Source organism: Heliangelus exortis, chromosome 1, assembly GCF_036169615.1.
Source record: "Heliangelus exortis chromosome 1, bHelExo1.hap1, whole genome shotgun sequence".
Lineage (NCBI taxonomy): Eukaryota > Metazoa > Chordata > Aves > Apodiformes > Trochilidae > Heliangelus > Heliangelus exortis.
The window spans coordinates 29095338-29113124 of NC_092422.1; the positions used below are offsets into that span (position 1 = coordinate 29095338).

General features: G+C 40.6%; 2 protein-coding genes across 3 annotated transcripts in view; both read right to left on the bottom strand.

Moving 5' to 3' along the window:
• Positions 1-13587, bottom strand: part of COG3 (component of oligomeric golgi complex 3) — a 31376-nt gene extending 17789 nt beyond the window's left edge. Inside the window, exons 1-13 of one of the 2 annotated variants that reach the window (XM_071739716.1) lie at positions 13442-13587; positions 13237-13403; positions 10981-11127; positions 10315-10376; positions 7849-8014; positions 7018-7092; positions 6802-6894; positions 6374-6499; positions 3600-3680; positions 3352-3395; positions 3015-3141; positions 2455-2546; positions 8-147 (exon numbers count right to left, since the gene is read on the bottom strand). In XM_071739716.1, coding sequence (XP_071595817.1) covers positions 8-147; positions 2455-2546; positions 3015-3141; positions 3352-3395; positions 3600-3680; positions 6374-6499; positions 6802-6894; positions 7018-7092; positions 7849-8014; positions 10315-10376; positions 10981-11127; positions 13237-13403; positions 13442-13574 — 1453 coding nt within the window. In that variant the 5' untranslated portion in view covers positions 13575-13587. Of the gene's footprint in view, positions 1-7; positions 148-2454; positions 2547-3014; positions 3142-3351; positions 3396-3599; positions 3681-6373; positions 6500-6801; positions 6895-7017; positions 7093-7848; positions 8015-10314; positions 10377-10980; positions 11128-13236 lie in introns of both variants that reach the window. The other variant, XM_071739710.1, reaches the window with a different exon arrangement.
• Positions 13588-15439: 1852 nt separating this feature from the next.
• The window catches only part of SLC25A30 (solute carrier family 25 member 30), a 17288-nt gene continuing 14940 nt past the window's right edge, over positions 15440-17787 (bottom strand). The window contains exon 10 of the mRNA XM_071739749.1: positions 15440-16989. Within this exon, the coding sequence (XP_071595850.1) occupies positions 16948-16989 (42 nt within the window). The 3' untranslated portion in view covers positions 15440-16947. The remainder of the gene's footprint in view (positions 16990-17787) is intronic.

The window sequence follows — 17787 nt, forward strand, 5'->3', positions numbered from 1 at the left end:
GAGTTACCATTGTTCTGTACATGATCTTCAAGCATCTCATTTTTGAGGATCCCACAAAGTTCAGAAAGTGTTTCTAAGTGAATGACATGGATGATCATTGGCCTTAGGACATCATACAATGAAAGACACAACTTCTCCAAGAGTTCACTACAAAGAAAAAGAACAAAACAAAGCAAAACACTTTCAGGATCCCACAATACCAAAATAACATTTTATCACAAACACAGATCATTTTACAGCAAAGATTTTTAAAAGGAGGCTGAGAAAACAATGCAACATAGTATCATAGAAGACTTACGAAAAGATTGCTTAAAACATCAACGGCTGATTTCCTACAAAGTCTTCTGAGAGATGCAGAATACTGACTGCTTAAAATGCTGCTGCAGTCTTGAAATCACTTTAAAATCATGAAAAAACAGCAACCAACAACTCAACCTCTCACAAAGAGAAGATCCTGCAAACTGGTTTACCCTTTACAACTTCTGTGTAAAGAAATGCTCCTGCTGTGCTCAGAATCATATCCCAAATTTCCCCTAGAGAACAGGCTCATCTGATTCCAAGTACTCAACTTGGAGCTTTTGAATTAGGAACACAAGAGGGACACTTGAGGAGAAGCTTGGTAATCTTTTCTGTAACAACTTTCAACATTGCAGGGCACACTCTCCAATCTAACTGAAGTTGCAGTATCAATGCAATATGAAACACCAGAAACCCCACTTTTATTTATTTAAGCTTTTCTTTCCTGTTTAAAGTGATGAGTATCTTGGTTCAGACACCAGTAGCATTCATTCTAGACATTTTGCCATTCTTGATGCTCCCTTCACTAAGTCACAGATTAGCTATTAATGGTGTTGCCAGTAGATGAAAATTCAAGTAATTCCCCACTTAGACTTGGAAACATAAACACTAAGAATATTTAAATATTTACACTGTGGTACAGTTGTTGAGTTTATTACACTACAATTTTTTTTTTTTTCCAATTCAAAAGGAACATCCGACAATAGGACAAGGACACTTCCTTCCTGATCATGGACAAAAACAGTCAAAAAGGAAACATTTTGAATGTTTCTTTACTGCTGCCACTTGATAAAATAGTAACTCTCCCTGTTAAAAACAAAGTTTGAACAGCTTTGTTATTAAATACAATACTCAACCTCAGATCTCAAATCAGCTAGATTTTTGGTAAATTGCTATCTGTACACAGACCTAGCTATTCTACCTTAAGAGCACCTCAGCACTTCAGAAAAAAACAAACCTAATAAATTTGTTGCTATTTGTTCTGAAAGGGTGTAACTACTTTCCATCAAGACTCAAAACCAATCAAAGCCTATTCTCATTCCCAGTGCAAAGAGCAGTAGTGATGAAATTCCTGCCTGAACAACATTTTACACTGATTTCAATTTGGGCTGTTTACTTCAGGATTTGGACTGAGCTGGCTAAATTGGTTCTTAAGCCAGTTTAGTCAGGTTACCTCACATCCTGAGAATATCCCACACAAGACCTTAATTTCTCAGAAAAGATAAAGACTGCTACTACTCTGGCACTGTTGCTTATTTCTAGTAAGGCTTTAAGCACTTACGGTCTTTCTTTAGTTTTAGAGAAGAGGTAGGGCAGTGGGCAGTATTTTTTCCAGTATTTCACCTCAAGCTGCTCTTAAGAGAATACAATACTCATAACCAGTGTCTTGGTTGTATTAATAGGAATATACTCTATTTATGAACTTCATAGCAAAGCAACATGACCCACCCAAATTTCAGAATAATGAAATCAACAGTCATTATTAAAACAAACCAGAAAACTGGAGAAAATCGGGAATAATCTACTCAATTGTTCTATTGCTATAGGTCTTTTCTAAAAAACTGACAATACTTTTAAAATGCAATTACCATGTAAAGAAAAAAAGCTGTCACTCTGCTAGATCTAGGCCAAGCAGATACACAGTGTCCCTGTCAGATGTCCATTATCTTGCCTTCCATTCAGGCCACATATAGGTACACACAAATATTCTGTGGCACTAAGGGAAACTCCCTAACTAAATCCTTGATGAAAAATGGCTGGAGTACCTCAGCTTATCTATTTAAACTCAAGTAAATGAAAAGCACTTCTGCAACTGACTGTGCAAACCACTGGCACAGAGGCAGTAACAAAAACAGCTTAGAGCTGTAGCAATGTAACCTCTACAGTTATTTCCAAAGCAAATGCACATCTCTTACCTCTTTTAGACAATCTACAGGGCATTTACATTACTTAGATTATTTATGGAGAATGTAAACCATCAACTTTGCTTGATGGAAAAAAAAACCAAAAGAACATCAAAAGTGATTGGGTTTTTTTCTTACTGGTTCTTACCAAGCCACTTCAAGACAACCTTGCTGTTTGCCTTACAACATTCTGCTATACCACAGCACAGTAAATACAACATGTAGTAAAACAAAACCAGCATGTACAACCTACTCCAGTTTTGGTGTTGGCTTTGTGAAGAACTCATTGTAAAGCTGGTGTTCATCCTGGCACACATGGACCATAAAGGCACAGCCACTTCGCACCTGTATTCACAGAAAAAAAAAAATACTTGATTATTAAATTATTTTCCTTTCATCAGTACCACAGGAGGTATTACAGCTATAATTATTATATACTACTACAGTATATTGAACACTGTAATATTATTATTACTATTACAGATATGATTAGATTGAAGCTTTGTGAAATTAAAAATCATTGAGATAACTATAACTTTTGTCCCTTTTTATTTCTGCTGAAATTTAAGTAACCACATTTTCTGCTTTTGCAAATACCCTTTTGTGAGGTTTGTAGTTGAGTTTTTACAGAGTAATCTTCCACAAAACATGTATTACTTGGAAAATATTAGTCAAATTTTAATCATTCAAAGCCACAAACAAAAGAGGCAATTCTGTATGTGACTGACTGAATTAAATAAGTACATTTTACTTGGTGGTGGGTGGGAATTAAAACATAACAAAATCCCACAACATCCCAACTCCATTACCTACCAGAGCACAATGATCTTTGTTGTTCTGATTGGTTAATTCTGTAACAGTGCTAGCAATACTTGGACCAAGCAAAAGCTCCCTCTGGTCGAGGTAACACTGATGGATTTCATTGAGAACTTGTTGATACCTAGACAAGAAATTTAAACAGTAACTGCATCCTGAAGGCTCTTTTCTGGAAAACATAAAATTCATTCTAATACCCCCTTTTTTAGGTCTAAGTAATTACTATTTTTCAAACTTTTCTTTCAAACCGATGATGAATTAAACAGTATTGAAACAAAAGTAAAGATTTTCAAAACATGAAATTGCAGAAAATAAGTTATGTAGACATACTCACTCTGGCATCTTTTCTGTTCTTTGCTCTACTTGTTCAATAAGAGTCTACATAATAAAAAGAAAAAAAATATTATCAGCAAATGATTTTTTATAATAACTGGAAGAGTTTGCAGTATTTTTCCATGGACACTACGCAGCCTTTGGAAATTCACACTTGTACAACACACAGTCCCTGCACCCACATTACTAATAAATTCAAAGCCCATTTTGACAGCTTCCTTTTTAGCAGTTAGTTACCAGTCTACTTACTCTGACTTTGGGAGCAGCTGCTCTGAATTTTACATAAAAGAGTGTGAAGGCATTGTCAGAATTTGGCACAGATGAAGGATCCTGCAAGAAGAGATGAGTAATTGATTAAAAAGGAAAATACTACATTTGGCTTCTTGTATTACATGGCTGAGATAATTAGGCTCTAAAACACAAAATTGGTTCTTTACGTTTATCCTGCCAGTGGAACAGTTTGTTGCCACTTTCCTTCTAGAAAGGGACACTTGTTTCAGAACTCAGATAAAGCCAGAGGGAAGAACAAAACCCATAACAAAAGTTTCAACCAACAGTTTCTACAGCAAAAGTAATATTTTCAGTAATTATGGCATCCTCCATTAGAGACAACACAGTAGTATGGATTACACAGTAGTATGGATTGTATGGATTGCTACTCCTTAACCTGTAGTACTAAAATGGAACAAAATTTCCCTTTTACCTGCCAGTCCCAGGGTGGAGAAGCTACGTTTCAGCTCTCAGTCAAGCTTCAACTGGAATGTCAAGTTTGGAGGCAGCTCCCCTGCAGCTCCCCAGATTAGCTGGACAGGCAGCTTGAACTCAGACAAATTCTATCACTACCAAAGCAGAGTGAAGACCCACACAATTCAGCCAACAGGCTTTCTTCTTATTATCCCCACTGATGACACATAGTGAAGCAGATGGCCTTTCCCCTGACACATGCTGGGAACTTCCACCTTATACACCTCCTCCCTTCATCCCCATGAGCAACCTGATCCTGCTTCTACAAACACAGATCAAAATCCCCAAAAACTCACACGTGAGGAGTACCAAAAACATCTAGATCTCATCAGCCCTTGTCCAGTCCTGCCAAAACCTCTTCTTGTGTTTCAGTAGGAAATTTCAACACTTGATTACCACTTAGGACCACTGGTCCAGTACTGTACTTCCAGAGAAGCAGACATTATAAGTTTCAGAGAAATATGCAAAACATCCATAAAACTCCCATGCAGATGGGAAGAAGGTCATCTGACTCCTAAAAGAAGTCTCCTTCCTGACTTAAAACTGCTAAGCAGCTTTTCAAATCCAAAAAATGAAATAAGCATGTCTACAGAAAGAAGTGAAATTATCAGAGATGTTCAATTCTTTTTGAGTAAAGCTTGGTCACTGCAATCTGTTGGCACCAAACCAAGCTACAGTACTTTTTTTAAAATAAAAGTAATTTTGTACCAAATACGAAACAAGTTCAACACCACTCCACCAAGGTCTTCACTACAGGAGGATCCTTTAGAAAGCTTCCCTGAACACTGCCTAAACCCCCTTTCTTTATTTTTGATAGATGATAGAATTGAGAACTGACCATTTCCCTAGTTATCCCTCATGATACCAAGTTTAACTGTAAGCAAACTGAGCACAAAGCATACAACAGTTAACTGAAGAAGTGGATGGAGACATTCCCTTCTCCTTTCTCCTCCGCCAAAATATTGCAGCACAAGATTAATTCTTTAATGAGACAAAAAAACTTTGTCACTCACCTTTATGCCTAAATCCCACCAGAGTGAGAGGGAATAAGGCACCCAACTCTTCCCTGTGACTTTCTAACATCACTGTCAAGATTTTCAAGCTAACAAAAAAATATTGCCCAAACCAATAAGGACGTGTCACAATTATTCTCTGCAGCTACACATAACAGTGCAGACTTATCAAAGAGAAATATTTAGATTACAGGATCTTAGAATAACAGAATTATTTCAGTTGAAAGGGACCTTAGAGATCACCTGGTTCCAACCCCCCTGCATGGGCAGGGACACCTCCACCAGACCAGGTTGCTCAAAGCCCAAATCAGCCTGGCCTTGAACACTTCCAGGGAGAGGACAGACAGTACCTCCCTAGGCAACGTGTGCCAGTGACTCCAGAGGTGTGCCCCCTCCTTTATATCTGGACTAAATCCACCCTCTTCCAGTTTAAAACCATTCCCCCTTGTCCAACCACTGCATGCCCTTGTGAGAAGTCCATCTTCATCTTTCCTGTAGCTCTTTCAGGCTGCTATAGGTCTCTCTAGACCCTTCTCTTTTCCAGGCTGAACAACCCCAACTCTCTCAGCCTGTCTTCACAGGAAAGGTGCTCCAGCCCTCTGTTCATCTTTGTGGCCCTCCTCTGAGGGCCAAGAACACTCAAAAATACTTACTGTAACAGAATACTGAAAGAGTCAAGTCATCAGCTCAGAGTTTTTGTCCTTTAACAGTTCTGATCCTATGACATCCAGCTCCTGTATTCATTCTTCAATTATTTCCTGCAGCCTCTCCCTCTGTCTCTCATGATCCACCTCCAAAACAGACCCTGCAGTATCCATCCTTCTCCTGTGCACCCTCCTCATTTGGCAACACAGACAGCAGTGTCTGCTGTGCCCAATCCAGAGCTACAGTGTGCAAACTGGTTCAGGAGAGCCTGCTGTCTGGCCAGAAGGTTGCTGCTCCTCTTAACTCAGCTGTTTACCCATCCCTGGCCTCCACTGAGCTTACAGCTCACCTACTTCCATTCACTTATTTCATCATCTTCAATTTCCAGGATTTTTTTAAATTATGATTATTTTTCAACCTTTGTGATCTCCAGGTCTCTATCACTTCACAAACATTGCAGTTAGGACTGACCTATTTTCACACCAAAATGCTGACACCTCCAACACTCAAAAAAAAAAAAAAAAAAACCCAAACCAAACCAACCAAACAAAACCACCTGCACAGTGTTACAATAGACATTTCAACACAACTCAAGTTGTACCATTTACTAAGTCACCTTACCCTTTTCATTAACTGGCTTGTGAGGTTCTGTAGGGTATTCACAGTGTACGTCTTGATCAGGTGCATAGCTTTAGAAAGGCATTGTTTAAACTTTATCAAATATACAGGGTAGTCTTTAAAATTTGGCTAAAAAAAAAAAAAGAATCCATTTTAATATGTACCATAAAAGACTCAAATATTTAGCAAAACTTAAAATACTGTTTTATTAGATAGAAATGCTAGTTTATACAAACAGCTTTATTTTATAAAAATTAAGCAGGATAATAAAGTATGTTGAGTAAAAACTTTTTAAGTTTATAAACCATCTCCTTTGCTTTCTTAGTGCATTTGGCAGAGTGCTTTATAGGGACAAAGCCCACAAAAATAACATGAACACATAGTTTTGAAAGTATTAAGATTTAACTAAAAAGAGATACAGAATTACTTACATGTGATGAAATGTATGCAATACAATCATCAAGCTTAGCCAGCATGGGAATGAATCCTTCACTGTTCACAGAGAGTGTAGGGGAATTTAGTTTCTTTGGAAATCAAAACAAAACATCATTGTAAGGAACCTGAGTAACTTAGTATTGGCAACAAAGTTCAAAATATCAATATACTTTATAATTTTCTAACAATAATGACAGCAAAATAATACTTACTGTGTTGATGGTTTCCAGCTCATTAAAATAGGAAAGTTTCTGTTGGATGTTTTCAGCCAGGTCAACTAGTTCTGACTATTAGAAAAACAATAAAGAAAAGAAAATCAGCAACCTAGCAACTAGTATTAAATATATATATATATAAAATTATTCTGCATGCCTTTCTAGTTTATAGATAACTTGCAGCCAAGTACAAAAAATATGCAGAACACAGCAGTGCTCTCTTGTCCTTTTTTACCAGAGAAAAGACACATTACTCTCAACTGTCTAGTTCAAAAAGATGCATTCTACAGGTCTGCAAGTATTACACAGACACCATGCAATACAAATAGCAGTGCCTTACCCAGTATCACAGAGAACTCTAGAAATCATTATTGGAGCCTCTAAAAGTGCTCCCTTATCCAGTCATGCTAAAAGTACAGGTTCACTTTACCACTGCTAAGGTATGAGGAGGAAGAATCTGGGAAATAAGCTCATAACTTTAAAAAATAAAAAACCCAAACTTTTTGCAATAAACATCTCAAAATACTTCTGTAAGTGATATGAGTTACTAATTTCAATAAAGTCTGCAGTTGTCAGGCATCAGTTACAAGAGCTCCCCTCAGCTATTTTTCTTGATAATAGTGCTTATTAACACTACATGAACATTTACTGCACAGAACCCAACACTAGCTGCAGGTGAAACACACCAAAAATGAGGTGTGTTTCCAAAAAAACCCCAAAGCAAACACAGGATTGTCACCAATGTAGTTTTCCAAGCCTAAAAACCCCAAAACTTTCATTTATGGTACCTCAGAAGTTTCCAGTGACCCTCCTCCTATCAAAGCTTACCTGCTCTTTCAAAAGCTGTTCACAGGCCTCGTGCAGTGTTCCTGTCTTTGTGGACACAAAAAGGTACTGTTTTTGCAGTGACTCCAGGTGCTGAAGGGCACTATTCACATCGTTCAAGATAGCATCACATTGCTCCTGAAACCCAGACAAGTAATCCCTCATCTGTCTAGAAAAAGAGAATTGACAGATAACAGAAGTAAAATTTCACTCTCTGTACTTGCAAATTCAGCTGCTTGCAGGGACACTGCCACTACTTTTCCCTCCCTAGGAAATAAAACAAATCTTGCAACAAGCAAGAATGCACAATAAATAGATGTTTTGTGACTGGAAGAAACAACAGAGCCACAGGGGTTGGAATAGCCACTGCAGTAACTCCATTTCCCTGACACTGCTCATGGCAAGCCTACCCAGAAAGCAGCAGCATGCACCACAGCTAGTCTAGAGCATGCAAAAAACACCTCAACAGACAGCACAAACCTACTGACTGTATTTTATATATATATTTACACTTATATACATAAAGCACCTATCACTATACTGATAAACATTCTTTGGAACAACTCTGACAGCAGAGGGAAGAACAGAAGCCAGCCTGTTAGCACCTCAGCACTTCTGTTTCCAACCTACAAAAAAAAAAGAAAAAGGAAAAAAAAGAAAGGGAAAGGGAAAGGGAAAGGGAAAGGGAAAGGGAAAGGGAAAGGGAAAGGGAAAGGGAAAGGGAAAGGGAAAGGGAAAGGGAAAGGGAAAGGGAAAGGGAAAGGGAAAGGGAAAGGGAAAGGGAAAGGGAAAGGGAAAGGGAAAGGGAAAAGGAAAAGGAAAAGGAAAAGGAAAAGGAAAGGGAAAAGGAAAGGGAAAAGGAAAGGGAAAAGGAAAGGGAAAAGGAAAGGGAAAAGGAAAGGGAAAAGGAAAGGGAAAAGGAAAGGGAAAAGGAAAGGGAAAAGGAAAGGGAAAAGGAAAGGGAAAAGGAAAGGGAAAAGGAAAGGGAAAAGGAAAGGGAAAAGGAAAGGGAAAAGGAAAGGGAAAAGGAAAGGGAAAAGGAAAGGGAAAAGGAAAGGGAAAAGGAAAGGGAAAAGGAAAGGGAAAAGGAAAGGGAAAAGGAAAGGGAAAAGGAAAGGGAAAAGGAAAGGGAAAAGGAAAGGGAAAAGGAAAGGGAAAAGGAAAGGGAAAAGGAAAGGGAAAAGGAAAGGGAAAAGGAAAGGGAAAAGGAAAGGGAAAGGAAAGGAAAAGCCACAAGCCGCCTCGCTTCCAATAGGATGTTAATTTAGGTCTCTTCTATACAATTTTCAGTTTCCATTTAGAAATTACTTCTACTCTCCCAAAGTAGCTGATATTATCCAGAGAATTCAAAATTTACTGAAAGAAGCTTAAATGAAATTGATCCAGTATCTAATATCATCAGGGTTGTCTAGGGCTCAGTGCAGACATAAGCTGTAAATGATCACTAAATACATGTTCAAGCATTCAGTTTGATTAAACATCATTGCAATTTAATTACTCTTGGGTGTCAGTTGAAAATTCTGACCTCTACTTCACACAAAGCAGTGAACAATTATGTCCTGGCTATCCCACAAACCATTCTGCATCCATGGAACCCTGAAGTATCCGTGTGCATTGTTATGAACTTGCCAAGTGACAAAGCACAGGGTGCTGTTCTTTTTAGGGTGCTAATGATCTGATCATGGGCTCAGTATATACCTGAGCCTCTGCTTTTAAGAACACCCTGAAATGCCAGAGCAATAGAGGAAGAGGCAGACCAATGAAAAGCAGAAAAATAGAGAGAAGGGGAACACAGCAGCATCATTTTGTCTCAAAGAGCAAGTTTGTGAAGTCTCAAAACACAGGCCAGTTTCCATAAAAGCCATCAGCAGCTTTGGCTCAGCCATTCAGCTGCAGTTCAGGCTCTCAAGGAGTAGCTGTGGAAGTCAGTGGGAAGGGGTTCTTCTGAGCCCAAGAGAAAAGTCAGTTAGGCAAAAATAGATGAGAATGCCAAGTCTCAAAGCCAGAGTTGAGCAAAGTGTCAAGGAAGGCAGGGAATGAAGATAGAGAGTCACAGAGACAGTTTCTGATGAACCAAATGTCAACAGCAGAAATGACAACCAGCCACACCTGCTTAGAGTCTCACCCTCAGAGGATGACATTCCAATAGGAATGGCAGTGGAAAAGGCAAATGAAAGCTCTCAGGCTGCCTTTGCCTCCAGCCCTGTCTATAGCCCAGAACTAATTTCAATCTGCTTTAATGTACTGAGCAGTTCAGCAGGAAATCTGTCTCCCTTTTAACCCCTCTGCCACGAGGATAAAAGCCTTCAGGATGGGAGTGGGGCACAGCACCTTGGGAACCTTCAGCTCTCCCAACTCACTCCCCCATTCCTCACCAGCTGAACCCAAACACACCCCAACATTACACAAAGTGATGTCCCCCAAAGTTTGAACTGCTTACAGTGACAGGAACTGTGGAAGAACACATACCTGTACTTGGCACCTTCATCTTGATCCATCTGTGTTTGTACCTGAGCAAACCACGAGAAGAACTAGAAGAGATTTTATGGTGTGAATAATACAGATATCACAGGAAAATAATTTAAAAATTAGAAAAAAATTAAAAATCAGATCTATGAAATGAAGATGAGCTTTTGTTAAAAGCAGAGCTGTTTCAGAGTTTAATTATTAATCAAGGAAACAAACCATAACTCCTCACTGGAGGTCCTTATTAATCAAGGAAACAAACCATAACTCCTCACTGGAGGTCCCTTTCAACTGAAATATTCTCTTCTATTCCTCCACTAAAATAAAATGGGAAGGACTGAATTTCACCTGTTTTATTTGCACAAGAACAAGGCTGTCACAGTAGAAAGAGGGGGAAGGGGCACAACATTCTTCCAAAACATGAGCACACCACCTTACTGAAGGGGTGCCTTACTCTCACGTGAGACTCCACTCAAAATGGCAAAAATTATCTGTCATTTAAGAGGTATGACCTCAACAATTTTTCCCCCCCTTCAAGTTTCTCACTGAATCTTGAAAACTGCCCACCAAAGTATTTAACAAACCCACCAAAAGCAGGGCAAGAAACAGAGTAACTCTCAGAATTCTCTGAAGATTACTGCAGCTCAGAGGTGATTTAGCACCACGTACCTGCTGTGCTGTTTCAATTCTTTCATTCTCCATCCCCAGGACAGCAAATCCTTTCAAGAGCACATCCTCTGTGGATTCTGGCACCACAGCCATCAGTGTAACAGTGGGTGACTGGGATGTCAGGCTGCACAAATCTTCAATTGGAAGCTGCTCATGAAAACCCACAAAATGTTAGTTAGAGAACTCAGAATATTGTATATTCAGCACGACTCCAACACCACAACCCAAAGCATCAACTGGAGAAAACTGAAACACAATGGACGTTTCACCCATCACCGTAACACACCAACAACTACCACATCTGTACATTCAGAAACACCAAAAAAAGGGGTTTTTTTTGTTAAAATCGGAAAACATTATATAGTATTTTACATAAATGTGTTTGTGTAAGAACAGAAAGTGAAAGTGCATGTATACCTGACATACTGATGAGCTGTATTCTATACTATAATTTCCAATTTAACTGGTTCTATACCCAGAGAAATGCACTAGGAAAGTTATCCAGGAACCTAAGAATTCAGAACCAATGCAGAAGTAGAAATAAACATCACTACTATCTACACTACATGACAACAATTATCAGATTTTTTTTTACAAACATTCAGAGAAAATTCAAGGCTTAACACTGTCAGAATTCATTCAGGAAATAGCATTTCATGTTCTTTTAAATGCTTTTTAATAAAGTCAAGGTAAAAAGAAAAGCTTTTTTGGAAGACAAGGAATAGACTGCTGAGGAGTGAGTCCCAGCCACAACTTTTTAAGCAAAAAAAAAGAGATTAAAAAGTAAAAAGATTTTTAAGAAAAAAAAAAAAAGAGATTCAGATAAATCGTAGTTAAGTATGATTGGAGACTCACTAACTAGCTTATATGGAAGAAATTAATTGAAAAAATCAAATACCATTACGTACTCTTTTTTTTGCATAATATCCTTTATAATTCACTTAATAAGCACAGTTTTCTCTTGGTGAGAACATCAGTCACATAAAATGCTACTTCAAAATTGCAGTTCCCCTAAGAAATTACTCAGTACAATTTTCATTGCCTGGCAATACCAGACTGGTGAAGAAAGAACTGTCAGGATTTCAGATAACTGAGAATACACAGACTGACTGACTTTGTTCAACTTCCAGTTAATCTCTGCTCCCCCTCTCTCCAAAACAGGCAAGACCCTAGCTGGGGAATTTGGGTTTCTCTCATGATTATTACTGAGGAAAAGGAGCCTGCATCTTCAGAACAGCCAAGGTGCTGCTCTCCCACTCGAATTCAGCAGGAGCCAAGCCCAAGTGAAGTCCACTACATCTTGGCATTGCTGTTCTCCTGGCTGGCAAACACAGCACCTGCCCTGCTGCAAGGTTGGTTTAGAACCTCTGTAAGAAGCTCCTCCAGCAGCAGCACCCTCCTACAATCACTCGGGATGGGTGCCAGTGTTTACTTAACTACAGCAGCACAAAGATTACACAAAAGGAGAGACCAGGAAGAATGAAAAACAGGTGGATTTCAGTAAGGAATTGTTTACCCCCTCCCCATTGTTATTTTAACCTTTTGGATGCTTGCTGAGAGGCAGTTTTGTTGATTTTGTGGCACAATCCTGTTCAAACACAAAACCTCTCACAAAAAGTACAGTTAGGCAACAACAAATGTTTTGTTCCCCTTCCTTTTGTAGGCAAGGGGCTGTTCAAAAATGATCATCTTGCCAGAGTTTGATATTTTATAACTAAGGGGGAGACCACATCTTCCACAGTAGTGAAAAAATACAAACTTTGCACCCTTATTCCTGGCTTTACGAGGCTCCCTGAATCACCCTTAAGCTGCAGCAGGAAATAACACGGGTGCCAGCGGCTACGAATCGCTCAGGAACAAATCAGGAGGACCTGGACCATGTGACTCCAGAACCAAAGCTCCCAGTTTCAACAGGACAAACCCTGACGAGCCCAGGGAAGCTGCAGGGCCAGGCAGGGAAGGCCCCGGGGGGGTTGTTAGGGGTGCGAGGCCCTCGCTGCTACGAACCCCGGCACCCGGGGCAGCGGGAGCCCTGGGGAACCGGCTGTGGGGACAGGGGGCCGGGCAGGCTCAGGGCCTCCCCCACCGGCCTGAAACCGCTGCTGAGCCCCACAAACACCGGCGCAAAGCAGCGGCCCCGCCAGATGGGCCGGACCGGGCCGGGCCGCTACCCCTGCCGCCTGGCGACGTGGCACCGTGCTACCTCCCTCGCTCCCGCCCAACCCCGGCCCGGCCCGGCCCGGGCTGCCGCCTCACCTCCGGCGGTACCGGCGGGTTCTCGGCCGCCGCCTTCAGCTCCAGCACCGAGTCCGTCTGGCGGTCGCTGAGCGGCGCGGAGGGCTGCGGGCGGCGGTCCCACAGGCTCAGGCGGTCCCGCAGCTCCCTGCCCGCCGGCTCGGCGGGAGGCGGCTCCGCCATGCTGGCGGCAGCAGCGGGGTCAGCGGCTGCCGGGCCGAACCGGGCCGGGCCGGACCGGGCCGCGGAGGGGAAGAGAGGAGAGCGGGGCGGAACGGAACGAAGCGCTCGGGAGCGCGGCGGCGCTTCCGGGGAAGGCACAGAGCGCCCCGCTCCGCGTCGCGTGGCTGTAGCGTCATTGGTGGAGACAGAATACGTCACGAGGACGGAAGGGGAAGAGCGAGGGAGTTGGGACGGCGCCCCCTGCCGGAGCGGAGGAGCGCAGGCCCCGCCGGGCCAAGACCCAGCGCCGCGGCGTCCCCGGTTCCTCCCAGAGCGGGCGGGGCGGCTGCGGGACACGGGCTACGGCCTGGAGAGAGACCGAGCTGGCAGCTGGATCGGGCCCTACGTTCGCAGCAGCCTTCTTTTGTGAGTGGGGGTGGGTAGAAGGGGCGTAGGATGCCCTTGGTGATGGCACCGCCGTCCGGGCCCGCCCAGGCTTTCCTGGGCAGGAGTTCCCTGCTCCCTCATCGCACCCCCTAAAAAAAAAAAAAAAACAACCAAACCCGAAAACGTTTGTGTTAATAAACCTGCTTTTGCAGGTGTTGTTTTTGGTCTGGTTGCAACTAAGCGGACGATTGAAGTAGTCATGAAACAGGGAAATGAAGCAGAGGAGCGAGTGCTGCTGTCAGAGCTCCCCCTGTCCCCGCGGTGTCCCCTGCGCACAGACACAGCCCGGGCAGGGGGCAGCACACACACCCTGACACCAACAGCAGCTTCCTCAGCACTGGGGACTCATTTCTCCACAGCACCACCCAACCACCAGATCTGCATTCTACACCATGCCTCAGAATCAGGTGCAGGGACTCTTCTTTACTTTGGAAACTCCCTTTTATCCTTGGTTTGCTGTTTCTGTGCTTGAGGTACCCACTGCAGCGCTCACTGCAGCTGACAGACACAACTTCCATGTCACTGTTTGGGAGCCTGTGGTGCTTAGCAACGAGTCTGACTCGACCTTGTCCCTCTGTCCCTCTCCAGCTTCCCCCTGAGTAAAAGCTGCAGCATACCCCCACCCCATTACTACAAACTGACAGGTTCTTCCTCCCCCCAGAACTTCATCAGTGAGACTTGTGCTGCTACACCTGAACACTACAACTCCAGCCTGGTGACAAGTGTCACACTAGCTCGGTCGAGTCAGTTACTTGAACACTAAACAAAACTAAGCCAATTATTACGAAAACTTCATGGGTCTGGAACCAGCGCTGGTGAGGCCACACCTTAAGTCCTGTGTCCAGTTCTGGGCCCCTCAGTTCAGGAAGGAGATTGAGGTGCTGGAGCAGGTCCAAAGGAGGGCAACCAGGCTGGTGAAGGGACTCGAGCACAGATCCTATGAGGAGAGGCTGAGGGAGTTGGGGCTGTTCAGCCTGGAGAAGAGGAGGCTCAGGGGAGACCTCATCACTCTCTACAACTCCCTGAAAGGAGGGGGTAGCCGGGGGGGGTTGGTCTCTTTTCCCAGGCAACTCTCAGCAAGACAAGAGGGCACGGTCTCAAGTTGTGCCAGGGGAGGTTTAGGTTGGACATTAGAAAGAATTTCTTTACTGAGGGGGTGATCAGACATTGGAATGGGCTGCCCAGGGAAGTGGTGGATTCTCCATCCCTGGAGATATTTAAAAAGAGACTGGATGTGGCACTCAGTGCCATGGGCTGGGAACTGCAGTGGTAGTGGATCAAGGGTTGGACTTGATGATCTCTGATCCTTCCAACCCAGCCAATTCTATGATTCTATGATTAGAGAGGAAAGTGGTCTTGCAGTTCCAGATTTGCCAAACAAAACAGCAAAAACACAGTTAATGTGCATTACCCAGACAGTAACTAACAGGAAGATGAGATATTAACTACTGCAGCTCTAGTTGGCCCTGGCTAAATGTCTCATGGCATCACACAGCTCAACACCAGCAGCAGCTTTCCTTTGTGTATCACCTTGAAGTGTTTCAAACCCAACCCATCTCCCCCCCCCCTCCCATTTGAAACATAGAAAAACTGAAAAAAGTTCAGTCATTAATAATTATTTTAAAACTTTTTATAAGCTTAAAAAATGTAAAACATACACTTAGTTTACATAGTGTACAAAAATGTTTACAGATTTTTCTATTAAGCATAGAAACAGCTGTGAGGAAACAACACTGCACATAAGCATACCCATAATACAGTAGAAAAACGTGCTCTAGGAAAGTGCCTTGTGCATTTAAACATCCATTTGTGAATTCAAAATTACTAATTTTAAATGATAATAGTAATTCTGAAATCAGAATTTCTTTTGGTGGAATGTATTCTTAACCAAAAATGTTTAAGGGTTTAAACACAATGCCACAAAAATGCAAAGCTGCTTTGCTACCCCCTGTGAACACAGAAAGACCACTGTGTGACTTGCATCTCACATTTGCTTTCTTGCAATTAAGAGCAGCATTTATAAAGAACTTGACCTAACTGTTTAATTAATGGCCTTGAAGTTTTGACATACATTTAACCCAACAGGTAATGCTTTAAGGAAGTTGTGGTTGATTTCTATATAAAGTGTTTACTTGTATGGAACAGCAACTTGGGTCAGTTTGCTCTGTGCAAGTGCTCAGCAGATCTTTTTTAAAGAGGAAAGTTGTCTTCCTGTCAGGCTTTGGTTCTTTGTCCACAGGCACTTGGGTGACACAGCCTGAACTGCTCAGTGTAAAACTCAAACCTTCCTGGTGACACCTGGCAGCCAGGAACCATTACAAGTCATTCTTCCCAGCAATGGAAGAAGCTCAGGAAGTTTCTCTGCAAGACAGGCAAATAAGCATGGACTTGTTTGAACTTCAGTCCTTATGGGACTTTACATATGAATATATTGAGGAATCACTTATGGTGAAAACTAGGAACTACACATTTGGAAGAATCTTTCCTCGAGCTATGCAAAACTGACAACTGTGGCAACCACACTTTCAAATGAGGCTGGATTATCCCCAGCAAATTATGCAGGAACTTAAGGACACAGAACACAGGAAAACTCTGGGGAAAAAAAAAAAAAACAGAAGCAGATTTTGTACTGCAGTAAGTACTTTGCTGGACTAAAGGCCTGCAAGATGTCTTCTGCCAATTTCAGTTAAATTAGAAACTATAAACTATTGCAAATTGCATCAACTTCTGAAAACAGGAAAAGCCCAGCTCCTTGGTACTGCCTCTCTTTCTGGAGAGATTGCTCTTTGAATCATACATAACATTGCACATCTGAGCCTCAACAGTATAAAACTGCACTACAGCTCTTCACATTGAAGAAGGCTCAGGCAGCTGGCAGAAGGAAGGCATTTCCAAACAACCATGTTTGGTTCAGTCTAGAACACAGTGCACCTCATGCACTGAATCACTTGAGCAAGCCATTGCTCCAGGAGCCACTTTGCCTTGGTATCACTTCCAGGCTGTTCTCATTCACAAGTCTTGTGACCTCTTGGTTGGCCAGGAGCTCAGACAGTGAAGAGCAGATACTCAAGCAACTCACAAGTGGCTCTAAACTCAAACAGTACAGCAACACAATTCAGCACGTCAGAAGTCTAATTTCTTCAGCTGCTCATATGTCACAAAGAACTGGAATACCTGGTTAAGGAAAACTGTCTCCTGTTCTCACAGTGGAAAATGATGACTTCACTACTAAATGAAAGATGCATCAGTGTGAACCTCAATGCCACTCTTTGCTCCCCCCTGCACAATACTGCTGTCTGTCCTTTTTTGGTACACACTACTAGGCAGGACAATAATAAAAATAAAAAAATTTAAAAATAAAAAAATTTAAAAATAAAAAAATTTAAAAATAAAAAAATTTAAAAATAAAAAAATTTAAAAATAAAAAAATTTAAAAATAAAAAAATTTAAAAATAAAAAAATTTAAAAATAAAAAAATTTAAAAATAAAAAAATTTAAAAATAAAAAAATTTAAAAATAAAAAAATTTAAAAATAAAAAAATTTAAAAATAAAAAAATTTAAAAATAAAAAAATTTAAAAATAAAAAAATTTAAAAATAAAAAAATTTAAAAATAAAAAAATTTAAAAATAAAAAAATTTAAAAATAAAAAAATTTAAAAATAAAAAAATTTAAAAATAAAAAAATTTAAAAATAAAAAAATTTAAAAATAAAAAAATTTAAAAATAAAAAAATTTAAAAATAAAAAAATTTAAAAATAAAAAAATTTAAAAATAAAAAAATTTAAAAATAAAAAAATTTAAAAATAAAAAAATTTAAAAATAAAAAAATTTAAAAATAAAAAAATTTAAAAATAAAAAAATTTAAAAATAAAAAAATTTAAAAATAAAAAAATTTAAAAATAAAAAAATTTAAAAATAAAAAAATTTAAAAATAAAAAAATTTAAAAATAAAAAAATTTAAA